The sequence below is a fragment of the Bicyclus anynana genome, chromosome 5, assembly GCF_947172395.1.
Source record: "Bicyclus anynana chromosome 5, ilBicAnyn1.1, whole genome shotgun sequence".
NCBI lineage: Eukaryota > Metazoa > Arthropoda > Insecta > Lepidoptera > Nymphalidae > Bicyclus > Bicyclus anynana.
In genome coordinates this window covers 11,688,258-11,716,153 of record NC_069087.1, presented here as the reverse complement: position 1 = coordinate 11,716,153, position 27,896 = coordinate 11,688,258, and the positions used below count along the sequence as shown (strand labels likewise).

Here is a 27,896-nt window from a genome sequence, read left to right as displayed (position 1 = left end):
TTGAAATGTCATTGTCAAATCAAATGTCAATATAACGACGAGTCGACGAGTGTCGAGTTTGTGTATCGACAAAAACAAATTTTACTTGAAAATAAAAAACAAGCATTAAAAAATGACATTGCCCGAAGGATAATAATGATTCGATTATTATGTTGAATATTTATCTTTATTTTAAACTAATAATAATACTTGTAGTGACCTTCTAATAATTCCATTGTATTGTGTTGTTTGTTAAACATTTTATGGTCTGGTAAGTTGTATGATATAATACATATGATTATGTTTACGATTGCTATGATAAGCCATAATAGTAAGTATCTTTTTACATTGCGCATATGGTTGTCTTTCAGTGTAAATATGGAAAGCCTAAGTCAGAATGAAAAAATAATCTGGAACTGTTGGGAGGAGAAATCACCACGGGACGTAGTTCGGGAGGCTGCGGCGAAGGGGACTCATGTCAAGCTTGCAATCAAATATCTCATGATTAAAAACTCTTGGAGCGAATCAACAGCACAAGATTGGTTTATGGCAGAGGTACATACATATAGTGTTGCACATCCTTTAATCAAGCCTAGTGTAATGCGAGGGGTAGCTGCGATAGGGCATGTACCATCATTTTGTGGTAGAGGAAATGTCTCAAGCAGCTCCCAGGACTTCAGAATGCATTCAAACTCGTCCCCCTGCCCAACTTGTTATCTAATCTCCATGCACCACAAAACATTATCACACAAAATCACATGCTGCTCAACAAAGAACTGAACTGAAATCATCAAATACCCTTTTATTTATGCTATAATTGTCATAACTTTTTACGAATGCCTTATTTTTATAATGATATAAATAATGAATAATAACACCAACCATACAGAAAGAACATAACATCACAATACATCCATAAAGATATGTGTTGCCTGGAGAATCACTGCCTTCTGTATCCAACCCTTGATTCGGTAGTTAAGCCAAAGCTTCTTAAAGTGGTGGTCGAAGGAGGCGTCTCTTCTGCTGCAGATGTCAAGGGGGCCACATACTGCTCTGACGGCTACAGAGACAATGAGTCAAAAGATCTTATTATTGTTATAATTTGACAATTAATACTTTACCTCATCTGTCTAATGAAGTAGCTTATGTGCTATTCCTACTTAATAGACTATAATGTTTTTCTGTGCATTGTTTTATATATGATCAGATTTTATTGGTGTTTGGTTTTGGACATTTTGGTTATTTGCAGGTTAAAGCATGGACTGTACAGTTACTAATGCGAAAGCAAATATTTAAAGTTCTCCATATTCTAAATAAATGCAATATCAATCCAGAAGAACATTTAATAACTCTGGCAGAAATTTCACCTGTAATTGAATATAGAGATTTCATTGTGGCACACTTGCAGAAACTAGTAAAGGTGACTGTCATACTTTAAATTTTATATCTTTAGTTGTTTAACACATATTTGGATTATCTATCTATCTTTGCTGTATTCAATCAGAAAATAGAAATTGAATGTATGTTCATGAACATCTTTACTACACTACTAATAATTTCCTCTTTATTTCTACTAATTTCTCAGTATTCAAAATCTATTTTTTGTGTTTAAGGATATGAAAGGTGAAAATTTAAACAGATGGGAAAATTTCAAAAGACATTGGAACTTAATTCGCTATCTTGAGAAGTCATTTGAAGTTGATGGTACCTTCAAACAGAACAAAGTTTTTGGTACTGGCAGTAACAGAGTGTTTGTGAATGAGAGTGAAATTAAGGCTTTGACTGTTGAGAATATAGAAAAATATCCCCCTGACTGGAAGTGTAAGATTGCAACAACATTGTTCTTTGACACATTTGGTAAGTTATTTAGGAAATATGATAGTTACAAATTATTTCATAATAATATAATTATCAACCATTTGGGCTGCCACCACTTTTAGTGCACTGAAGCGGAACAAGACAACAGAACCGGAGAAATATTAAACAAAATCTCCGCTCCTCTTAAGTGGACAGGGACTTGCGAGCTAGTTTAAAAATGCATATAGAACTAGTAAGCGGAGCGGGAAAACGAAGCAGGAATCACGTGCGAAGTGCTCTGGTGGAAAGACACAGTACGCAACTCCGCTCTGCGTTAGTCTGTTTCTCTGATACGCTCCCTCGCTCCGCTCTGGTTTGAACATTGGTCAATGTTCGCTGACTTGTAAGTGCAAGTAATAATAAAGCTGGATGGTGGCAATGGACATCATCATTATCAGCTGATAATGATGATGTCCACTGCCACCATCCAGCTTTATCAGCTGATAATGATGATGTGATAAATGAATGTTTAATGCAAGTAAGTCAGTCAATGCAACACAGCATAAAAAAAGGTACCCACTACACATTACATTAAAGCTAATGTTACACAAACTCTGCTGTACAAATCAATAAAACAGCCTGTGTAACTATTTTTATTGTTTACTTGTTTCAGAATTTTCATTATTAGATTTTTCGACTCCTCTCACTGTGTGGAACTATTTAGTTGATCATAATAAATCCATGATACTTGTTCGTTGGATTAATGTTCAAATGTCAGAAGTAGTACGGGACATGAATGCTCGCTACATTTTTTTTAATAATGATAATTTTGTGCAGAAGCTACTGAATGTTGACACCAAAGGTTTCACTATAGAAGTCCTTGATACTTTAGATGAAATATTCCGTAAGTGGCCTATTTCATCAGAAATGATTGAAATCATTACTAATAGTGACTGTTTTGAGTACACAAAAATGTGTATTTATGATACTTTAGCTTCATATGGGATAATTGTTGAAAAGGAAAAGAAGGATTTGTACCAAATTATTGCTAGATTAACAAGAACTCAAAATTTGAAGCTGATTGATGATATTTTCTCTGAATCTTGTGCTACAATGAGTATGCAAGAGTTCTATTTAGAGTTGGCAAAATATTTTGTTAAAAATAAACTGTACAAAGTTTTGACCATTTGTATTGAGGGTCACATATTAGATACTGATTTATCAGAAGTAGAGCAAGAAGCTAAGGACTGCATACAGCTGTGGCTATTGTTTAAAAGTATCGAACAAACATCTGATAGACAGAGCCATGTAGTGCCTGTGTACAAAACTTGTCAACAAATAGCAAAGGATGATATTGATAATTATATTTCTTCTAATCCTCATTTAGTATTAGGTATGATTTTACTGGAAGACAACTTGAATTTGTTTGACATATTTTCAAAAGAAGAATTCTTGCAGTTTAAAGATTTTAAGTTACCAAATAAAGGTTACAAACATAAACATCCTCATTTGTACAATGTTTACAAAAAGCACAGTAGTGAAAATGAGATGTATGAATGTAAAGATGTAAATGTCTATCAGCTACTTTCTGGGTATCGAGGACTAGACGTTTCAAAGATATTTGAATTTCAAATATTAAACATTAACAGCAATAACCAGCTGCCTGATAAAACTGATCGACGAAGCTTAGGAAGTCTTTTATCAAATGATGTAGACATGCGTGGTTTAAAAGCATTCACTCAAAGATCAGTAGATATGCCAGACTTTGCCAATGAAAAACTTATGAAAAGATATGGATATGATGCCAAATTAAATCATACTTATTATTTGAAGCAATATCGTCCTTGCAATGCCAGCCAAGCATTTGTATCTCAGCAGTATCAAATATACAATCGTTTACAAGAAAAGAGTATTAAAAGCGCATGTTGCGAAGCACACGCTTTAGCTCTTCAGAATTGGTTCGATACCGCAATGACAGCTTGCGCCATCTCTTTCGTCGCAATGATCGGGTGTAATCCCACTAGATGCAGAGTTCATATATCAGCTACTAAAATGATAAAAAATCACCTGATTCATCGTAAAGGGTATCCAGAAAACGAAGCTAATAAAATAATAAATGACTTTATGATTAAATTGATTCAAAACAACGACGAAACTTCAAAAACTATTCTGAAGTATTTAGAAGAAATAACGTCATATAAATTGAGAGAAACTCGAGAAAAAAATGGAAAAGATGATATGTCTGTCGTGTTGTATGAATCTCAGACCATGGTGAAATTTGCGATGTTGCACAATTTACAACTACCGGAGATGCAGTTAAGGGAGTATATAAAAAGTGGTAGTTGGTTTAACTTTCTACTTTTCGGCGATGTATTTAGATATCCTCTGTCCCAAATGTTACAATTGTCGCAAGAATTCGAGAAAACATCCCACGCGGAGCATTTAAAACACATAATGCTCCATAAAAGTATTGAAGATGACAAAGAACAAAAATCTAACTCCAGCAATGGTCAACGAAGACTAACAAGACTCAATTCAGTGGAAACTGTGAGTGCACAAGTGAATTAAATACCATAAAGTAAACTAAAAATTAAGGATTCATGAATTATTCTTGTTTCAGAGTCCTACTCAAAGTGTAGTGTTTGATTTTCCGACTAGTACTTACATGGGCCGCGAACTGTGGGAAGTGGCGGCGGCTTGCCATGGACCGGAAGATCCTCCTGCTGCATTGCTACGTGCTGCTGACTTATACCGAGAACCGTTGCTTGTACTTTTAGCTAGTTGTTATGAGGTAAGACTCGGTTCTGTGAACGTTACTTGCGTTTTTAGCATAACTCATAAATGAAACAACTTTGCTGGGTAATATGAGACCGAAAGTTTTTTGAAGGTTATTTTAGTCATGTCATTATTTTTTAGCCAAATGCAGTGGATGTGCTCTGGGCTCACTGGATATTATCTTCTTTGGAACCAAACAATCGCAGTCGGGAGGCTCTACAAACAGTGATTGCTCAAAATGTACCGTCGCAGTTATTCCAGAAAGTGGCTGAAATATGTCTCACTGAAGGATATATTACTACATTGCATGAATCCATGTTGATATTTATGCCGGTAAATATAACGTAGACAATTTTCGTATAGATTCACCAGGTTCGTTGATTTTAATATTGGTGTGTTTATCTATTTCTATTTTTGTTACACAGGAAAGTCCTCTATCATTATTGACATCATTCCTTTATCGATGTATAAGGCTGCTCACTTTTGATTCTGTGACAAACAAGTATTTGACTAGCTTTCTGCAGCATTGTCAACGTCGATATAGCGTCGACGCAAGCGGCCTAACATGTAACCTCTCGAAGGAGTCCCTACAAAGAATAGCCGTGGCATTAGTCAAAATAACCCTAACACACATTTTTGACATGCCTTTTCATCAAAAGGAATTCTTGAGATGCCTCTCTGAAACCCGCTTTGGTAAAGATTTTATTGGTAAGTATATTTACAATGACTAATTAAATAAGACGGTTCTTAACTGGAACTTTTATAAGGTTTCACGACGTCGTTACATGGTACATAGTTTGCATTAAATAATATTGGAGTTTTTTTCAAATAGATACCTCGCCATAATTGATAACTTCTTTTGAAACCTAAAATGGTATGAAAGCTAAAGTGACATATCTATCTATAAATTTATATTTCAGTGCAATCGCCAGATTTTATGATGTTGTATGAAATTTTCGAAATAAGTATGGAAATTTCGTCTGTGATGAACATATCAAAGATGTTGGCAGATGATGCGCAGTCGTATTTCCTAGAACGTATTGAAATATATACGCGTGATAATAATTACGATGTAGCATTGAAAGTAGCTAAGTTAGCAAGACTACCGGTTGATGACATTTTGGTGGCAGAATGGGATAAAAAGTGCACAAGATTGACACTAAACACTGAAGATGAATTGGTTATTCATGATAAAGATTTAACGTTCACCGTTGCTCAATGCAGTGAGGCTTTTAAGGAAGCTGGTGTCACTTTCAACAGGGCGATAGAGTTTCTCGCAGGCGTCCCTCTTCATATTGAAGACCGAGAACAAAAGTTCTATGCATACAGAGTAATTTTGAGTTGGTTTGAAGAAAACCGAGTGTATGGTGAGAAAAGGGAAGAAATTGAACACGAAATGTGGGACGCGTATTTACATAGCAAAGCTAAAATTGTGTTCAAAGACTATAATGTTACCATAAATTTTGTTCTAAAAGATCAAACAGATCTTTCGTACCCCCAAAAAGTTAATTTGATGCATGAAGATAAGCCATTTTCGTTAAGTTTACACGAGATCGAGGTGGAATCGGATGTTGTGAATATAGAAAACGTGCAGTTGTTGGAAGATCCAGAACTAATAGATCGTTGGAAAAGTGCTGTCAATGATTTGTTGGAATCAAAACTTCTTGTAGAAGGATTCCGGTTGGCTGCTTTGTATAAAACGCCTGAAGAGTATCGATACGGGTCCCCTGTTTGTCCTGTGCAAATTATCAGAACCTGCCTACGTTTAGCGGAAGGGACATGTTCACCTTACGAATTGCCACAGGAGTTGCGGTTGGTGATTTCCTCGCCTACACTTCAAAACAAATTGACGGGTGTGTTTTCGTAATTTTTTATTATTATTTTGCAAAAATATAGTTCTATTTATAATATATTTTGCGTTAGTTTCAGAGGCATCCGAGACAAGTTTTGAAGAATTAGTTGTGATTCAGGAGCGGCAAGATGGGGAGAGTGTGCCTCATTTGGCTGCGCGGGAGGAAGCCGACCGCCTCTCCGCGTTGGAGGCTCTTGCGGTTCGCAGTGGCATCTCTGTTGCTAAACAGGTAATTTATAAACCTAAAACTCCGTTTAGCTTTGAGGATTGTAAAAGTCCTGGAATAGCTGGAATCTCTGGATATCAATTATTTAGAGTGGAAACATCAACCGAAGTTCTGCGACGTGGATTCATGTACGGTTATTCATTTTATCCAAAACGTGTCCTAGCTCTATAATCTTGTTAACATCATTTCGTGTCCATACACTCATATTGTGCACGGTTTATTGGCCGTCTCAGTTTATTCTATCATTTTTTGATGATAACAACTGATGTGTGAAGTATTCTCAAATATCCTGACTGTTTTAGATAACCAACTATTTCCGAATTGCGCTGCAAATAGGCTGGGATTATGCATCAGTGCTAAAGTATCAAAGCAGACCTTTGGACTTCATCAATTTGGTCAGCGGCAGAGCTCGAATGTCGTTGGCAAATCTTGTTTTTCGTACATTCAACATACCGTCAAAACAAGTAAGAATCAAAATGGTTTTTTACAATCGGTTGAGTAATTTATTTCGATATAACTGTTAATACTTATTATTTTTGGCCAAAGCTATGTGTATTCAAAATTATGTTTTAGATTGCAGAATATTTGTGCCGCGAGATGGTCGCTGCGATAATATCACCACATCTAGTTAAAACTTCGACGTTCAGGCAAAAGGAACATTTCCAGTACACGCTGTGGGGTTACGTTCTTGATTCGGACATCGAAATGTTTTTGAACATGCGTCCAGACGCTTGCAGCCAAATCGGTCGGTTAATTCTCGATCATTTGATGGCGTTCCAGAAGATTTATAAGGCGACAAGTGCCTTGAAGATTCCTGAAAACAGTTTGGATGATAGTTACCTTGATGTGGAGACTCTGATCGATGAAGAGTACCAAAACGTTGAGGGGGATGAAGTGGAATCAATAATGACTGAGGAAGGGACTATAATGTCCGCCGAAACAGAGTCAGTTTACTCAGTTTCCACTGTGTATAACGCTGGTAATAAGATGTCACGTGACTCCAGGAGGAACTTGTTTGATGTCATCTCTCGAAACAACATTCATATAAGATACGAAGTCAAATCGAACATCAGGAAGATTACCAAAGGCGCCAAATTGTCGACGAAACAGGTGAATATCGAAATCAAGCATTACTTATTTTTTATGATATTTGCCTTTTTAAACCGCGACCCAAAAATAGAGTAGACAAGAAGTGTTAATAAAAGATTAATTTTCCTATTTTTCGCATAAATATTTTGATTATTTTGAATTGAACGCGAAGAAAGAGAAAATGAACGACTTCAAGATTGTAGAAATTGTAGAATTTAAAACAAGTCTACCATAAAAAAAGTCTACCATTAAAAACAAGTTTTTTATTATTTGTTAATAAAATGAACTTTGAAAATGAAAGTTAAAAACCTACTAGTATGAAAATACTCGTTAAGACGACTCAAATGAGCCCAAACTCGATGGAGTTGTGTCGTTTAAATACGGAGTTCCTATGGCCACCTTCCAGCTCCATGATCAGGTCTATATCATAATAATATTGCATTGTCGTTTGATTTATATATGCATGCAAGATTTGATAACAGACAGACAACGGGACAGGTGAATAAACGCTTGTTTACATTGAAGGTAAACATAATATCGATCGAGCTGCTGGTGCTGGCGCACGAGTGCTTCTCATGTGCGTGTGATACGGAGGGCGTGGCCGTGGTGCTGCGGTCGGCGCAGGCGCTGTGTGCCCGCCTACTGGCCGCGCGCTCTTGGCGACTCATGGTGCGCCTGCTCACCGGCCTGGCGCGGTACACCGAGTGCGCCTACATCTTACAGGTATCACTATTACTTTTTAATATTTTTCTCTTTGCCAGACTCAGAGGCTTGGTCGCTGACTATGGGCCTTATTGGAAGGCTCAAAGTCACTCAGCGGGCGATGGAGCGAGCTACGCTTGGAGGTTTTGTGCGTGATCGAATCAGAAATAAGAAGATCCGCAGACGAACCAAAGTCACTGACAAAGCTCAGCGAGTCGCGAAGTTGAAGTGGCAATGGGCAGGCCACATAGTTCGAAGAGCCGATGGACGTTGGGGTGGGAGGTGCTGGAATCGCGACCTCTCACCGGAATGCGCAGTATTGGTCGACCCCCACTAGGTGGACCGAGGATATCTAGAGTTGCAGAGAGCCCAGAGAGTTGTGCTTAGAGGTCCATGCAAGAGGGCTATGTCCAGCAGTGGTCGTCTATCAACTAATAAGGTACTCAGAGGCTTGAAGAAGGTAAATCTGTTTATCTGTACTAAAGTTATAAAGAGGAAAGATTTGATTGATTGTTTGCGTTAAATAGGCTTCGAAACTACTAAACTGATTTAAAAAATTCTTTAACTATTGGGAAGCTACAACTACTTCTACAAATAGAGTGATAAATCTCACTAAATCTCACGGCATCTTTCTGTCTGGTTGCTGCCGCACGTATTTTTTAACCGACTTCAAAAAGGAGGAGGTTCTCAATTCGGTCGGTATTTTTTTTTTTTTTTTTTTATGTATGTACACCGATTACTCAAAGACGCCTGGACCGATTTCAAAAATTCTTTTTTTGTTTGAAACGGTATAGTCCCCATTTGGTCCCATTGCCATCATGACAAGATCTGATGGTGGAATCCTGGAGAAATTGAGGGGAACTTTCGAAAATTATATGGGTGTCTACTGTGTTCGTAAACTTTTCCATTTAGTACCTTTAAGAAATACAAAATTATGAAGGTTTAAAATCGATCTGATGATGGAGTCATAAAACAGACGAGGGAACTCCTTGGCGATTTACAGCAGTTACCTTGTGTTTGGGCTTGATTAATTTGTATTAATGAGAACTTTCCACATAGATAGGTTGTGACTGTCATTTAGGGGTGTGGTGATGAAGACTAAGGACAATTAAGGGAACTCCTTAACAGTTTACAGTAACTACCTTGTGTTTGGCCTTGATTAATTCGTATTGCTGAGAACTTTCTACCTAGATGAGTTGTGTTTGTTATTAGGGGTCTGATGATGAAGACCAAGGTCAATGAAGGGAACCCCTTGACGGTTTACGGTAGCTACCTTGTGCTTGGGCTTGATTAATTTGTATTGCTGAGAATTTTGTACAAAGATGGGTTGTGACTGTCATTAGGGGTCTGATGTATTCGTTTGAGATGAAATTTTACACTAAAAATTGAAAAATAATAAAAAATTTAATAAAAAAAATACAACCGACTTCAAAACCTAAAAACGTACCCACTAAACTAAAAAGCGAAAAATAACATCATAATATGTTCTACCTGCTGATCAGTAGAAGTCGGTGCTTAGCCGGTGTTGTCTTAATTTAAGCCATTTCTGACAGGACCACATGAAACAACACTGTCTGCAAAATCTAAATCTATAAGATATGCTCACATGGCTTGAATTAATACATCACCGGCTTAGCACCGCCTTCATACTGATCAGCAGGTAGAACATATTATGATGTTATTTTTCGCTTTTTAGTTTAGTGGGTACGTTTTTAGGTTTTGAAGTCGGTTGTATTTTTTTTATTAAAATTTTGATTATTTCTGATTGCTTATGGTTTGCCAACGGACAGCAGTCCCCATCGACATATACTCGTCATTTGCGACTCTCTTGATCTTGACACTTGATTCTTGACAGTTGCCACCCCACCACCTTGAAAACTTAACAGCTCCTGTTTTCCAGGGTATTCATTTAATTTACGATCACATTAGAGTTTTAAAATCTCAAAGCAATTATGGTTCAGTAAGTAAGAAGTTTTACGAGTAGTAGTTACTAGAAATAATATTTTGATGTATTGTTTAGGCCCTCCGCGACAACCACCAGTTCGAGTTCCTCCTCGGCCAATTCGACTACATGCTTGGCCAGCATCAAGACAAGATCGCCGAATTCAAACACGGCCTGCTGGACTTCCTGAAGACTCACTGCCCCGGCGATACAGACACTTACATAATGGTCGCATTACATTTCAACATGTACGCCGAGGCTGCGAACGTGAAGAAGAAACAAGCAATGGATCTGATTGATGACTTGGAGAAGATGGCGAGCGATACTTCTAAAACTTCTAGAAGATCCTCTCAGCCGGTGTGGCTTCTTATACATGATAATGTGCCGACGAGGTCGCTTCTGGATACGGCGTTGATCCACTGCACTGATGCCTGTGAGCTGTACCTGCAAGGAGGGTGTACGGGGTTTGCGGGGGAGATGGCGAGTCTGGCGCAGAAGATTGCGTTACAGATATCCCTTCTCAACGCCTCGCCTACGCGACTTATTCTCAACAGAAGCACGGAACAGACGTACAGCCTTGTGTCAGAATATTTGAGGTATGCAATGTATTTTGGTAAAGAAATAGAAATAAGTTTATTTGATTAAATTGTTACAACACAAGAACAAGATAAACTCGGTAACATAACATTGTGCATCAATAACATGAAAGCCTTTATGTGTATACAACATATTTTTACGCGAATAGCTTCATGGACTGCTCACTAAGAGGTCGCACAGACTACTTTAGTATTTTAGTCGAGTACGAACAATTTTTAGGCGGTAAATCCAAAAATTGTTCCTACTCGACTAAAATACCAAAGTAATCTGAACTAGGCCTAAAGGTGACATCAGTCGAGTTTCTTTGTTATAACTTCTAAATGAATACAATTTTATACGGTATTGTATTAATTCTGAGCAACACTACAACAGTCACTCCGCATTGGGCCAGCGTGGTGGGCTATTGGCCTAACCCCTCTCATTCTCAGAGGAGACTCGAGCTCAGTAATGAGCCGAATATGGGTTGATAATGATGACTACAACAGTAGTGAATATTTTTTTTTCAATTGTGGTATTCTTGGAGTTGAATGTAATCTAAAATTGCAAAAAAGCGCAAAATTGGAAAGTGTGTTTATCCTTGCAAGTCCATATCATATATATTGTTATTTATATATGATGATAAAAATATATGTTTTTTTTTCTCTTTTGAATTTTAATTCTATATTATGTAAAATTTTAATTGGCAACCCAATTGAATATGATATTGACACTATACTTATGTACTCGTATAGTCTACAAAACTTGAAGACGTGAATTTGGTATTAAAAGTTTTAAAATCAACATTTTGCTTTAATTTAAGTATATAATTATATTTTGGTATTCCTTATTTCGTACATTTAGTAGAAAATGATTTTATATTCCAGCTTTATGGAGGGGTTGGTGCTTCTATCAAGCAGCGGGAGCGCTGCGTGGCGTGAGTTGGCGTACCGCCGTTCGCTGTCCAACGACCAGGCGTACCTGCGCGACATGGCTGCGTACCGGCCCGATATAGCGCACGACTTTCTCAACAGGTAATCTATTTCAATCATTCATCCGTTTTTGCTAAAAGTCCTGTCTAAGTAGATATACTTTATTGTTATATATATTCTAAGAATTCTCAAAGTCACACCAACATTGGACTCTCATTGGAATTTTGTTTCTTAAATTTTTAGCAAAATTTTTTTTACTACGATTAATTTTTATTCATGATCGAGATGGTTCTTCATAATACAATTTTTTGTACTACAACTAATTTTTATTCATGATCGAGGTGGTTTATCATAATTCTTGAATACAATAAAAATCCAATATTCTACTTTTTTATTTTAATGGACAGAATTCATGTATTAAAGTTATTCTACTCACATTAATGATTCGGTAATGTAAATTTAACTTAGGACATTTTAAACTGTACCAGAGAGGTCATCGTAACGTGAAAAATTATAGCTTGGCAACTTCGTTCGTAACACTCTCGATGGTCCGCGTGGGGGGCGTGTAGCGATGAATGAAAAACCCACGACTGATGCACCTCACTTCCCCGCACGCACGATTTCACACACGCGCAATCTTTCCCCCCGTCGCCCGCATATCATGGGAGTATAATCAACGAACTTGCAAAACTATAGCAGTTTTCTTCTTTGCAGGTATAAATCCGATAAGAAGAGAACCCCTACATCTCAATTGGCTATGTCAGAACTGCGTGCTTTGATTAGATGATATAGGGCCAAAAACTGTAAACTTATAAGATCTCACTCTTAAATTCATAATCATAGAGTTTATATTCCAAAGTTAGTGATTTAATGTCTTTATACTCGTATAACTTATAGGCTTTAACATAAAATGACATATATCATATTTATAGATAGATAATATATTCTTAATGTAAGTGTATAGCTGTGATATTCTAAATTGACTGAGAAAATGATATTTTTATAGCTTTGTAGTAGAATAAAACCTTTATTATATTACGTCTTCTTTTATTTATTATTATCTTTAACTAATACGTATTTACCATTAGTATATAATGACACAACCTGGGAATTTGGTATTTTTAATACTTACCTACTGTAAAAAGACATTTTTTATTTCCATTGATTTTTTGGAGTTTCAAGTAAAACGTTTAAAAAGTAAGTTAGTTACACCATAACTACTCATTGATCATTGTTGTTGAATTTTGCAAGAGATGAGGTCTGGAAAATATTTGATATTCCAAAAAACTTATCATTACCTGCGACATATTATAGATCTAGGTAAGGTAAGGTAGTAGATAGGTAGCTAGTTTATATGAATGAAAACAAAATTGTTTAAAATATATTTTATTATAAATTAACATAAACCCAACACAAGATATTGGCTATATCTAGTACACAAAGTGACAGAATATAAAGCCCTAATTTAGGGTACAAGTGAAAAGAACCTCAGTCCTTCTAATACTCGACTTACACAGTTCATTTAAGTAACATAATTACGTAAAAAATAACTTGGCCTGTCAAAATGCGTGCACAATTTAAAAAAAAGTTATTGAGACGATTAGTTGCTTGAACAACACTATAGTACGCGCGTTAACAACTGAGTCTTAGGGCCATAAATCATTTCTCTATATCTATCTCGCTTGCACTTATGGGTCTTATGGAGCCGTCTAGTGAAGGGTGTAACAATGAAAGACATATTATCGATAAGTAAAGTTTATTATCGTATCTTGTTCACAAAATTAAAAAAATTAACAATATTTGATTTAATATAATACATATTTCATATTATATAATTATTAACTAAATAAAATTAATCTTCATCTGAGTCTTCATCATCAGAATCTTCGTCTTCTGCCAAATTTATTATAAGCGGCGCGTGATCTCTAATTAGAGCTTTTTGTAAATCTTTGTTTTGAAGTTCTTCGGCATGCCTAACACATTTGGCCCAGTCTTCTCGTGTGACATTTTCTATGGCTCGGTGGAGGTGATTTTCGACATCTGCTATCTTGAAGGTATTATTATTCTTCGCAACTTCTCCCTTTACTTGTGCCCAAATTAATTCTATTGGGTTATATTGACAGTGATATGGAGGGAGCCTTATTACTTCATGACCTCGTTCATTTGCCAGATGGTCTAAAGCGTAGACCTTCTGCGGGTTACTGGCTTTTACTTTTCTTATTAATTCTTCAATAATTTCGTTGCTGGAATATGGAATCTTTTTCTTTGTCAACCATTCTTGAATTTCAGCTTTCCTCGTGTTTCTTGTGGGTATCTTTTCCAACTGTATCGAATGATAGCTTGCGTTATCGACAATTATAACTGAGGGCTCTTCAAGTAGATTCAGGAATCGCCATGTAATTTCTTCAGATCAACGTTAGAAAATAAAGTATCCATAGTGCGCAACGAGTAACACATGAATGTATTTATTTAATTGCAGTAAACACATTTATAGCAAAAAAAATACGCAATGCAATTACATTAGAAACCGACCAATCAGAATCGTCCAAATCATTATTGACTCATCATTAGCACGTGCGCAGGTAGCCGTTTATCGATAATTAGGGTGCGCAGGTAGGCGCGCTGCACATTCCTATCTTTTTTGACTTTTATGACCGGACGACTCAGATGATAACGCGCATACTATAGGTACAATTTTAGACGGTTAAAAAACCGTAATTCTCAAAATTTGATAGTTAAGGTCACAACAGATTTAAACAATGTCCTATCCACAGGAATATACAGGGTGTCCCGTAATTAATGGATAAAACGCAAATAGAAGATACACTACCTAATTATGTAAAACTAATTTGAATTGTTTACAAAAAATCCTTAGGGTGACCATGTTATATTTTTTTTAGGATTATTCAAATTTTTCTATCTTGAATCAGTTTTTTCAATGCTATAGCTGCTGTAACTAAGGATTTTTTGAAACTGTTTAAATTAGTTTAGATAATTAGGTGGTGTATCTACCATTTGCGTTTTATCCATTAATTACGGGACACCCTGTATAATATGCACCAAACTTCTAGTCTGCTCGGAACACCAGACGTCTAGTCGCGCAGTTTAAGGAAACATCTCAGTCCGGCATATAGAATTCAACGTTAGAATGGACTAGAAATTTGACGCATACTATACGTACCTCCAAGTATATTTTAAATATTTTCCAAGTAAATTGTGCACATATATTAACGGGAACATACAAAATCTTTTCATACAGAGAGACTGATTTATAGTTAATATAAAAATACTGGAATATCGAGTAAAAAAAATAGAATTATATACTTCATAAAAATAACAAAAATTAATTCATAAAGAGATTCATTAAAGCGAATAATAAAACCGCATCTAGGTAGGTATATCTAAATCATAGATACCTATAATTTAAATCTTCGTCTTACTGCAGATTTACATCAATGTAGATTGTAGGTACAATATAATTGATCAAAAAATGTCATTTATAACACTATAGAAATGATTATTTTTACCTAATTGTTAAGAAAATAAAAATACAAAAGTTACTGTTATGAAAGGCAAGAAAATCTTTTAATATTTTTATTTACAAAAATAAATCACAAATAGGTAATCAAGGCAAGATGTAAAACAAAATTGTTGCACCTATAGGTGTTAGTACCTACTTAAAAGTAAAACATTTATAAATAGTGAACAAACTGTTCCATCATATTTAAAAAAAAAACAAAGTTAAAAATCATAAAAAAGGTTTACACCTGTCCCATATAAAATTTATAAAGCCTCATAGGTTTCGTATGTATTGTATTGACTTGTACACAGTTACGTATCTAGGGTGGGCCGATTAGTATCATAATATATTTTTATATTGGTAGCCCAGAATACTAGGGTGGACACAGGTCCATTCCAAGGAGGAACCCCCCCCCCCTTCCTCCCTATACGGCTATGCTTGTACAGTAGCGTAGCTAGGCGTGGGCGAAGTGGGGCCCCCCGTCCACAGCCTTGCACTATAGGTATTGTCCTGGGAGAGCATAAGGGAGATTTTATGGTGTGTGGAATATTATTAAAATAAAGGCATTTTTTTTCTTTCTTTTCTGGCATCGATGGTGGCAAAAATATAGTAGAAAAGTAAATCATGTCAAACAGTTTTAATGTTTTGAAAGCCATCTTAATAAGGTAATAGTTAGTTAAAAGATAAATTGTTAGTCAAAATGTTCACAATACACTACGAACTCCACAGTGACACTTCATAAATTATTATGAGACAGGATGTTTCAATAAAAAAAATCGGACTGAGAGTATAAAGATTGGAATGTTTATATGTATTACCTATTCTATGTATAAGAGGTAAATGCTTTAACGTATAAACATTACTGCTACAGAGAAAATATTTTATTTTTATTATATATTTTTATGAAGTTCGCTTAATTTGATCCCCAAGGAAATATCATAAGTAAAGGTTGCGTATTGTTGCATTGAGTAGTAATTAAACTTGTACCGTTATTTCAACAATATTATAAGTAAATAGAGGTGATATTTTCCATAATTTGGGCGTATTTCAAAGAAATAAGCTTTACGCTCTACAACTAATTGAGTTTAGGTGTATTAGCTAATTAGACAGCTTATAATATTTTCACCTTCTGGAGCCGGTATATCTGCCTCTTTCTATTTATAATATCATTTTAAAGACTTTAAATACATGGTAGTAATGCTAATTGCGTCTACATAAACAGAGCTAAAATATGACGCTTAATAGAAATCCTGCAATAAATTATTATTTACAGACATTAATAAAATAAACGTTGTTTTCTTCCTACATAATTGACACCGGTAACGCAGTATCTCACTCTAACATCTAGTTATTGTACTTCGTGGTGGCCTCGCAATACTTAACATAACGTGCGCTGCGTTCTTTCCGTTTAGCCGTCTATACAGTAAAGCCCCAACAAGGCCTACGGACTCTCGGGGCTCCGTAATGAATGCATGTTCATTTAAAAAAATAAAGAGAAGCTACAAAAGTTATATTTACATTAATTTCATTTGAATAAAAAAAAATATTCATTAAGTTATTGTTAAGTTTCAAGGGCCCCAATTCGTTGTGTCCGAGGATCCCCGAATGGGTAAAGACGGTCCTGACACGCTCTAAAAATAAATTGCTTTTCATTTGAGCAAATAAAATATCGAGTTTACAACTCCACCTAAAGCAAGAGAATTGAGTTTCATATAAAAAGGAATATAACACCGATCATCTAACAGAGATCAGAACGTTCTAAACGTTTCTGAAACATAGCCTTAATTTTTTAATACTTAACTATTTACAAATTGCAAGAGATTATACATACACCAATTTCGATTCAGTTTCGCGGAGCTAATAAGTGTAAATAAGTAACCGCAAATAGTAGATTAGAAATTTCATTTAAATTGTGCCTATTTTCTCGTAAGTCTAGTCGTTTGCGAGTGGACGTTAGGAAAAATCGCAAATAGGCTACATCTATCAATAGGGTAGATTTATTGACTTTAGTAAATTTTTACACTTTTGGGCCCTTGCAGAGGCGTGGCAAGGAGTGGATGATTTGGGCATTGTCACCTTACGGGCCTCATGTCTCAAAAAAGGCACAAAAAATGAAAAAAAGAGGCATGGATAATCCGGAAATAGCAAATAGTTCAAGACTTGATGCGATGCAGACAATCTTCACATTAGTGAATGTTTCCGCAAAATACCACTAGAATTCTCCCTTTCTCCATATTCATTGCATCGATGTAACTAATTCGTAATACCTTGTGTTATATTCTGTGGTAATAATTAGATGCACACAATACTCAATATTTGAATAACGATTAATTGAAAAAATTAACCATGCCTTTTAAAAATAAATAATAATTTTCTTCTAACCAACTTGTTACGATAACAGTTCAACAAGGAGGCATGTAAAGACAAAGATTTATTAAGACTTCCACGTTGCGAATTAATTGAAACTTACGCTTGAGATGCGGTAGTTCAAAGGGCCTATAAAGGTCATGACTTATTACAAGCACTCGAAACTAACTCCGCCTCGCCTCGTGCAGTTTGAATTGTTCTACAACCATACTCTCACTTTATCCTCTCTGTGCCTTAAGGATGCGATTGCATAACGGATTTGTTGCTTAAACCAATCAGATTATTATTAACAAATAAATTGATAATTCAACCACACCTATAATAATCTCATTGGTATGTAGAACTGACGCTTCAAAACTGAGCCCACTTACCTAAATGAATTTGATTTGTTTTAATTGCATCTGCTTCACAAAGCACACTATTACCTAATATCATACCAAAACACACATTTCATTCATTTTCAAATAACATCATCACAGTCTTTCACAGTTAACCTACTAATGCCGTTCCAAAACAAAAACTATTTACATATTGATTAATAAAAATATTTACACAAAAATTAAAACTAAAAAATACATGTATTACCTATAGGATACGTGAGAAATTACTTCTCTTATTAATCGATCTATATAATTTTACTACATAACTAAACTGGACCGTGTTTGTACAATTATACCTACTATTATGTAACATATATTGATCTGAGTAACTGATCAGAGCAATATTTCATTTCCGCTCTTTTTTAGTTGATTTGTATGTTTGTTACAGAATCATACAAAATATTTTTTTTATTTAAGATGATTTCAATTCAATTTAAAATCTCACGGTCCAGTGACCTGTGACGGGGACATAGTCGCGGGTAAAATATTAACTACAGTGAGTTTTTGCCTTTTACTTAACACTGATATGAAAAAAATACATTTTAATACTTTTTACAATTGAAAATAATAGATTTATAAGAAAAAAATCTTATTGTCCTACCCAATAAAATAAACAGAGCTGAGTTACGAGTTTTTTAAAAACTATATATGAAGGAATTTCATAGGTGTTGACGATACGAGTATAAAATATATTTTTCTATGACGTCATCAATATAAATATAACTAATAGACGCTTGTTTGATTACATCTTATTCTACAGTACTACAGTATTTACAGTAATAATTGCAAGGACTCTTGCGGAGTGCATTTTTACTGTAGATTTTTTAATTCTCAGCGTTAACAAGTAAACTTTAAGCAACCATTTAATCTTAACTATACAGAGGTAACATTTGATTTTTGGATGGAGCGATTTTAAAAATTCTTTCATCAATGGAAAGCTGTCAGTGAGTAATATATTTTTATCTCTGTATTCCCACGGGACTGGGAACTATACAAATAATGCTTGCTTCAGTTCTACTAGTCCCAACACTTTGCAGGATATGCAAGGAACTATTTTTTAAGTCCTGCCCTATGTTCATCTATCAAATGCGTACCTTCTTAGTTGCTAATGCCAACAATAAAAATATGTATTGATCGAAATCGTTTGATCGCTTTAAGTTATTTAGCTAATTCAAAAACTAACAGATATCTAATCTACCTTTCATACATTTTTAGTCAAAATATGAAAGTGCTGGCCAAAAAAAAGTGCTATATTATGTTAGTAGGCGTTTAAACATTTTTTTTTATAATGACACCTAAGTTGTAGAATCCTTGATTTTTTTTAAGTTCAAAAATCTATCTTTTTTGCTCTTAAATGAAATGTGTTTTTTCATTCTTTTACTTTTTTGAGCACATTACATAACTGTTTTAAAAGAAATACATGTTATACCTATACAAGCCTACAAGCCTTGCAATGGGTAAAATAGTCTATTCACAATAATGACTCCAGAGTTCGTCAAAGTTAGGTAATGTACTTAAGTAGGTAAGTATTTAAAAAAAAATAGAGGAGCGCTATACGCAATCAAGAAATAAACAAAATACCTATGTAACTCCATCAATCGTTAGGCATGATACAATTATATTTTAATACTTACATATTAACTTTGTGAGATTGCCTCCTCCGACCATTAATATTACTGTTTTTATTTTTATCTGAGACTCTTGTTTTTCATAAAATCACACCCACACTGTCCAATCTCCCGACTGACTGACGACTTGATAAATTCTACGCACACGGCATATTCCAGACGCATAGATGATGACATTCAACCCTAGAAATCTTTTGTACGCTAAAAACGTCATACAGGAATGTTTGTACTTTTGTTTCAATTAAAATACACGAGCATTGATGACGCAAATACATCATTTGTTTCATGTGCGAGTATTTAGAAATTAAGCTATGTTCGGTTTTTATAACTTCTACCTTGGCGTAAACTAAGTAGGTAAGGGAAATAAGATTTTATTTCATTACTCTACTTAATATTAGACGATATCACGTTTATCATTTAGTCGGTTTCAGGAGTTGGTGAGGTGTGGTAGTAGCTTATAATTACAACTCATACTAAGTATCATTTAAACCTTAAACTACATGAGTAACACGGTAAGAGTGTTTCTCCTCGATCACCGTTTGTATTGTGCGGTGCACATTCTCCGGTAAGTGGTCGAGAAGCATTCTAGGCATCACTTGCAGTTCCATGAAGTCCTCGGGACAAGCCCACCGCATCTCGTACGTTGGTTCCTGCGTGCGCACTTTCCTGTAAAATAAAATCAATATCAACATTATTTTTAAGTGAAATATAAATTAGATGGTAAAGCGTCACTTACGCCAGGCACACACGGTCAATTATCGAAATATTGTTTTCACTCTATATCCCTAAGCGCACTGCAGAATCGACAGTATACTTGACCGTGTGTGGCTGGTGTTATCTTACTGAAACATTAATAGTTTTACGTTTATGAAATACATGTATATATACACATCGATCTATTTAATGGCCAACTACAGAGCCCCCTTCTCTTTTAGCAAAATCTCCTAATTTAATATTATCTAGAAATGTTTTCTTACACCTTAGGTTACTTACATCCTTACAAAGTTTTAAGGAAATCGGTTTTTACGTGGGCTTAGTAGAATTGCACACGAAATAATGTAGATACCTAGTCAGTAATAGTCACCAAAAACTTATTATTATTTGAAATATAATATGTAATATGTATTAATTACCCTTCCTCGTCTGCTTCATTGCTTTGGTCAGACATAGACAAAAAAAAGACAATCGAATAATAATGTATTTATCATAATTAAGTAATTAATTAATTGAGTTAATACACGACTTAGTGAACTAAAAAAATGGGGTGTTTCTGCACTCTGTGTCATGTACAAGGTCATAGAGTTGTACGTGAATACGTTTCTCTTTTTGCGTGGGGGGTTAAAATGATTGATAAATAAATAAACAAGAGAAGAGCTAGCATACTTTTCGATTCCCATGCGCTTGCGTCGTACGATGTGTAAGATTCTGCCGGCTGTGAAGAGTCGCGCTGAGGAGAACCGCCGCGCGAACACATTCCGCGATACTAGCGCCGCCTCCTGCAACATACCACGACCAAGATCTATACTAACTGGATAGATGATGTTTATCGAAAATATGATGAATATGATGGCTGGGCTCACAATATGTCTTACAGGGCTAAGGACCAGTGGCGGCCATCCAAGCAGGGATGACTGCCCTAATTCGGCACGTCTCTAACTGAACCCGATGCTGCCCCGACACAGGATAGCGAGAATTCGCAGTCCGCGCGGGGCTACCGGAGTTGAAGAAGCACCAAACTCTTAGGTTTATGGCCTCAATCCCGGAAGGGGTTGGCAGATCACCGCGGGAGCGAGATCTTTGCCTCGAGGCCCGTACCCGCGCCCCGTTTACACGGGCTGGAGAAGACCCACACTTCGTTATCGAAAATGTTTGAAAATATCGACTTCCGAGTGGGCAAGAGACAGCGCCACTAATAACTGAGAAAGCAACAAATGTGAATGATACACCGCATGCGTTCGTCGACCTCGACCCATAGGCAAGGATGCCTCAGCCCCAAAAGGTTCTGAAATCACTGGGGTAACAAGTTTATCCACCTTTTACCAGGGCAAAGAAGTGCCTCCTCCTCGCGGCCGGTTCTCTCACCCGACTCATTCGAGAGAAGAAGACTCACACGGGTGCATGCGTCAGAAAAAGGGTGTAGGTTTAAATTAGTCAAAAATTGTCAATGGTGGTTACTTCCTCAGTAACTAGAGGCGCTGGTCGACTAAAAGCATTACATCGTCATCACTGGCCCACAATACTTTGACGTATGGCCGCAAGCCTGACAACGACGACATCGCATGCGCCTTACCATAAGACGGCAACGCCATGGCCATAGCCTATCGCGATGGCCAACGTGTATCCAGAATAAGCTAGATTTTGCTTTATTTGTGTGACCATACTGTAACGAACGGGGGAATGGAGATGCACAAAATTAATAAAAAAATGCAAAAAGGTATAAGGTAAACATGCTGTAAAACACAAAACAATTACTAATATTATATATCCACCATGAAAATTAATAAATATGTAAAATATATTCAAGCTAAACAAATCACCAAAAAAAAAACAATGAAAGAAAAAGATAGAATAGCTCTCGCTGGCGATTTCTTAGTTCTTCATACATTCCATTATGACAGTCATGTTTTGTCACCCACACCTTCACCTTTACTGCTCGCCTCGGTCACTATATTCAATTACCCAGTCAATTAAGTAAAGAGTTCAATCGATTAAGATAAGAAGTTGTAATCTGGTATACCTACACCTTCATGTTATGTTTTAAAAGTTGTCTTAAAAGTCTCATGAAATCTCGAATCTGCGTCGTAAGTCGTTGAAGGTCAAAGGTGGTCAAAGCCACAATAATTTTTTCGTGATTATTACGGTTTAGCTGCGATGATATTAACATTTACATATTATAAAATCTTTAAGGCCAGCCACACAAGATCAAGTTTAGCAGTGAGAAAAATATCGAAACCATAACCATAACTATACTTCGATATTTTAACTGACTATAGATATACTTACTTTAAATATAACTTACATGTAATTTTTTACCGGGGGTGAGCACAGAAAACATTGCGTGAGTAAAAATTTATAAAAGTATACTTGATAGTGTGTAGCTGGCATAAGTGTGTTATTGTGAAATATAAACGTTAGTGTCACTCACGACAACGATGAACACACAATGAATTGAAGATGCGGTGATTCCCAAGCGGACGGCACGGCACACGGCACACGACACACGACACACGTAACCTGGTAGAAATCTCAACTGACAGCACTCACGGTGGAGACGCTCTGCACGAGCAGCGCGTCCGAGTCGTCAGAGTTGTTCGCCTCCAAGTCCTCGGGCCGCCGCCATGTTGACTCCAAGTCGCGTGCTGGCACTCCGAACAGCGCGTAGCCGAAGCCGTTCAGCATTATCCGATACTGTAACAATAAGGTTAAACACCTTTTTTAGCAAAGTAATTATCTCCATTTGATGTTGAGGTGGAAATGGCATACAAATTAAATGTCGTCGGCTAAATAAACCATTCGCTTCTCTCATTTTTCAACATATCACACACGTGTCCTTTTCCACGATCCAACCACCTCTTCTTTGGCCTTCCTATCTTCTGGTGTCCTGTCATGTGAAATTTTAACATTCTTCTGGTATAACATGATGGCTATATGACAGAATAAAAAAAAACATATAATAGCCTACCACAAAAAATATTAAATTTATAAGTTATAAAAATTTTAATAAAAAAAATACAACCGACTTCAAAACCTAAAAACGTACCCACTAAACTAAAAAGTGAAAAATAACATCATAATATGTTCTACCTGCTGATCAGTATGAAGGCGGTGCTAAGCCGGTGATGTATTAATTCAAGCCATGTGAGAATATCTTATAAATTTAGATTTTGCAGACAGTGTTTTTTCATGTGGTCGGTGGTCCTGTCAGAAATGGCTTAAATTAAGACAACACCGGCTAAGCACCGCCTTCATACTGATCAGCAGGTAGAACATATTATGATGTTATTTTTCACTTAAAATTATTAAAATTTTTCACGTAAAATTTCATCTCAAACGAATTCATCAGATCCCTAAAGCCCCCAAGCACAAGGTAGCTACCGTAAACCGTTAAGGAGTTACCTTAATTGACCTGGTCTTCATCATCAGACCCCTAATATCAGACACAACTCATATAGGTAGAAAGTTCTTAGCAATACGAATTAATCAAGGCCAAACACAAGGTAGTTACTGTAAACTGTTAAGGAGTTCCCTTAATTGTCCTTGGTCTTCATCACCAAACCCCTAAATGACAGTCACAACCTATCTATGTGGAAAGTTCTCATTAATACAAATTAATCAAGCCCAAACACAAGGTAACTGCTGTAAATCGCCGTGGAGGTCCCTCGTCTGTTTTATGGCTCCATCATCAGATCGACTTTAAAAAATTGTAGTGCTTAAAAGTACTAAATGGAAAAGTTTACGAACACACTAGACACCCATATAATTTTCGAAAGTTCCCCCCAATTTCTCCAGGATTCCATCATCAGATCTTGACATGATGGCAATGGGACCAAATGGGGACTATACCGTTTCAAACAAAAAAAGAATTTTATCTCATAAAAAAAAAATACCGACCGAATTGAGAACCTCCTTTTTGAAGTCGGTTAAAAATGCGTTTGTATTTTGCATTTTTGAAAACGCCAAGAATATAATAACCTTTTTTGGTATCGGGAGGGAAACTTCGTCGTTCGTTTCGCCATGTTTCTGTCCGTATGTCCGTCCGCGGTTTAACTCTAAGACTATTGGTATTAATTAGATTATTAGTACCTAACAATATAAGAACACCAACAAAGACATAAAATAAAATCACGTAATAATTCAAGAGATCATTAGGCTCTTGAAGAATTTGAACAATGTAAATTAGCATTTGAAAATCAGATCAACTCAGAAGCACACATTTACCTTAATTATGATTATATCAAAGGCAATTGTTAGATACCTTTGGCAGTTTGGTGGCGTGTATGGTCTGAATGACCTTAGTGCGCAGGTTCTCTATACTGTGCACGCTGAGTCGCATGACCAGGTCGTCGCCCACGCCGATTGACAGGACGAAACTCTCCGTAATGCGCGCTGCTTCGCGGCTTATGAGGCCCGCTGGAATATAAACGACAGGAAATTCAATTAAAATGCACGTTTCGGTATGTATTTTACTTGTTGGCCCATCGTTTAGCCTATATGGAGATCAACGAGGTCGAACTGTGAAACACGGCTTATTTTCAGTTGAAATTTTCAGCCCGAAAATTGGTGGTGTGTGTTGCTTCGGAGAGTGATAATTTGGGGAGTGAAAACTCGGTAAATTGGGCCGAATCGAGGGTGGGCGAACTCGGTACTTGCTCTTTGCGTGTTCCCGGGATGCCTTGCCGGGACGGATAGTGTCGCTTGCCACCACACCTAAATGGCGACCACGACCAGAGTAGACGTGGACGCCATTTAGTTGCAGCAAAAAAGAAGAAAGAAGATTAGAAAGAGGCCTTTCCCTGAATGGGCTGTTGAATTAGGATGATAATGATGATGATGATGGTAATCCTTACCTGGCGTTGAAAACGCAAACACTTTTAGATGAGGATATTTTGGTCTTAATTTTAGCGCTACTAATACTGCTACTCCTGCACCGAGACTGTGACCTGAAAATAAAACAGATAGATAAAGTAATATAGATAACTTCCTCCTTGGTGCTATGGTTAGTCTATATGGCTTTGGATCACGAGTTCTAGAAGAAATTTTCAGCCAAATTTCTCAGCCTGGAGTTGGGAAGCTGGTGGTGGCGCCAGAGGCATAGCTAGGTAACTAAGGGCCGTGATGCACATGAAAAAAATGGGGCCCCACACTATCTAGACTGGTTAAGTTTTATCAAGTAAAAATATTAAATATATACAAGTACATAAAAATACCAAGTTACTTTATCATCAGCTCTGTTTCGTTTTCGAAATTTTCTAAGTACAGTTCGATCGCGATTTTTTGGTAAGGGTTACAGGGCCCCTGAACTTTAGGGCCCCGAGGCATTACACCGCCTAGCCTCTGGGTAGCTACGCCATTGGGTGACGCCCCCGTTCCTCAGAAATCAAGTTAAACCGTCGGTCCCGATCACTCTAGCCTGACACTTTAATGGACGATTAAAATTAGATGATATTAATGATGACTATAAATTAGTAAGTGCAACTGCAATCTGAACTAAAAGCAAGTAGATAGGAATACTAAACTTAGATCAAAAGCAAGGTGTAGCTTTGCTACCTACCTGTTAATATAAGATCGTAATGTGGGAACTGCTGGAAAGTTCTGTCTAGTACCGGCATGAGCCGCCTCAACATCTTGGCGGCGCCCATTGACATGCCTTTGTGAGCTGCCGTGTCTTCTGGTAATCCTGGAAAGTATGATTATTCACTGGTGAAGGATAAGACAATAATTGTTTTCTGTTATTTTTTTTTAAATTCGGTTAATTTCAATTCGTAAAATCAATCAATCGATCTTTGGGATCTATTTTGTTAATTATAATATCAAATACTATAATGAATTACTAGAAAAATTACGTCGATTGATCTGACGCTCAAATCTCTATTAGTAAAAAAATCGTGTCACCACCGTATTGTTTTGTTGGGAACGTCATATGTGGCCGCGTGTACCGATAATGGTTTAGTTAACAATACCTACTGAAAACGTAAATTACATGTTACATGTGATCTTATATTTTATTTTTATCTTATTTTCATATACATGTTTGCTACTATCTTACTTACCATCTGCTTCAAATTTTTCGGAACCGGCTGTTAAATCTGTGAATATATCACTCAATGATATGGAACCTCTGACGGCCACCACAATGCTCTCCCGATCGTGGTCAACTATCACGCAAAACGGTAACTATAACAACAAAACACACATTTTAGATGTTAGATAAGTAAAGTTATACCATACAAATATGATGTTACGTCTTTAAGCCCAAAACCGTTTAGTCATAACCACACGACAATTCATCATCATCATTATCAGCCGATAGATGCCTAGTATGGACTTCCAACGCCTCGATCCCGAGACGCATGCAGACAGACAGGAGTCGTATTTAACGATTTTTGATTCAAGGCTGACATGGTAATCTATTCATAAGCTAAATTACGTAAGTGTTGAGGATTCTGATGATAGATGAGGAATAGTGGACGAAGAAGACGAAAGTCTTCGAATAGTGAATGTTGCCAGTGATGACTTACGGATCCGAACTGTGGCCCTCATAAAAAGGCTCAAAATCACTCATAGGGCGATGCCGATGGAGCAAGCTATGCTTGCAGTTTCTATGAGTGATCGAATCAGAAATGAGGAGATCCGCAGAAGAACCAAAGTCACTGACATAGCTTCGAGTCGCGAAGCTGAAGTGGCAATGGGCAAGCTACATAGTACGAAGAGCCGATGGACGTTGGGGTCCCAAGGTGCTTGAATGACGACCCCGCACCTGAAAGTGTAGTGTTGGTCGACCTCCCCACTAGGTGGACCGAGGACATCAAGTTGCAGGGAGCCGCTGGATGCTCGCGGCTCGAGACCGTGGTGTTTGTAAGTCCATGCTAGAGGCCTATGTCCAGCAGTGGATGTCCATCGGTTGTTAATGATGATGATGATGATAATGAATGATAGATAATAATAGAATAAGCAATGTCTATTGGTTAATACTCAATATAGAATTACAATGGTATCCTGGCCTGGCCCTTAAATTATTATAGGTAAGCAGTGTTTTAAAGGCCAGATGTAATATACCGCCGATTCAAATGATTACCCAGGAACTGAAAGCATTTGAATCTCTGATATATCTATAATTTACAAAAGGAAACTCTATCATTTGCAGTATAATGTGGGAAAGTGCATAAATATAGAATGACTAATATAAAGAGCGCGTCATTCGATTTTATATCTACCGACATTGCCATATTTATCTCTCAGTAACAATGCATTTGCGTTTGCTGCTTTGGATATCTACCTACCTATTATGCAAATTGAAACAAAATTTTTCTTTGTTGTTATAATATTATTTTAATTGAAATATGTATTTCTCAAGACAATTTATCATTCAGAATCTGTTGTGAAACAAGACAAGGTAGCTGTTTTAACTCATCCT

The 27,896-nt window shown here is 36.5% G+C and overlaps 2 protein-coding genes across 5 annotated transcripts in view; one reads left to right on the top strand and one right to left on the bottom strand.

Annotated features, from left to right (window-relative positions):
- Nucleotides 1-16: 16 nt before the first annotated feature.
- LOC112053224 (spatacsin) lies at nt 17-12,905 on the top strand. 2 transcript variants are annotated; one of them, XM_052881662.1, is made up of 16 exons: nt 17-250; nt 351-534; nt 1,229-1,399; nt 1,593-1,836; nt 2,450-4,323; nt 4,397-4,567; nt 4,693-4,884; nt 4,977-5,259; nt 5,472-6,404; nt 6,481-6,632; nt 6,932-7,093; nt 7,203-7,739; nt 8,244-8,441; nt 10,441-10,958; nt 11,823-11,969; nt 12,582-12,905. In XM_052881662.1, exons 1-16 carry the CDS (start codon nt 243-245, stop codon nt 12,652-12,654), a joined length of 5,847 nt encoding a protein of 1,948 aa, XP_052737622.1. In that variant the 5' UTR covers nt 17-242; the 3' UTR covers nt 12,655-12,905. The 2 variants fall into 2 exon arrangements, with proteins under 2 accessions (XP_052737622.1, XP_023948355.1); XM_024092587.2 differs by having other exon boundaries at nt 6,475-6,632.
- Nucleotides 12,906-13,237: 332 nt separating this feature from the next.
- LOC112053206 (diacylglycerol lipase-beta) overlaps nt 13,238-27,896 on the bottom strand; it is a 97,641-nt gene continuing 82,982 nt past the window's right edge. For 2 of the 3 annotated variants that reach the window (XM_052881686.1, XM_024092564.2), the window contains exons 8-14: nt 26,533-26,656; nt 26,034-26,159; nt 25,330-25,422; nt 24,738-24,892; nt 23,018-23,170; nt 21,146-21,258; nt 13,238-20,428 (exon numbers count right to left, since the gene is read on the bottom strand). In XM_052881686.1, coding sequence (XP_052737646.1) covers nt 20,254-20,428; nt 21,146-21,258; nt 23,018-23,170; nt 24,738-24,892; nt 25,330-25,422; nt 26,034-26,159; nt 26,533-26,656 — 939 coding nt within the window. In that variant the 3' untranslated portion in view covers nt 13,238-20,253. The remainder of the gene's footprint in view (nt 20,429-21,145; nt 21,259-23,017; nt 23,171-24,737; nt 24,893-25,329; nt 25,423-26,033; nt 26,160-26,532; nt 26,657-27,896) is intronic. The other variant, XM_024092572.2, reaches the window with a different exon arrangement.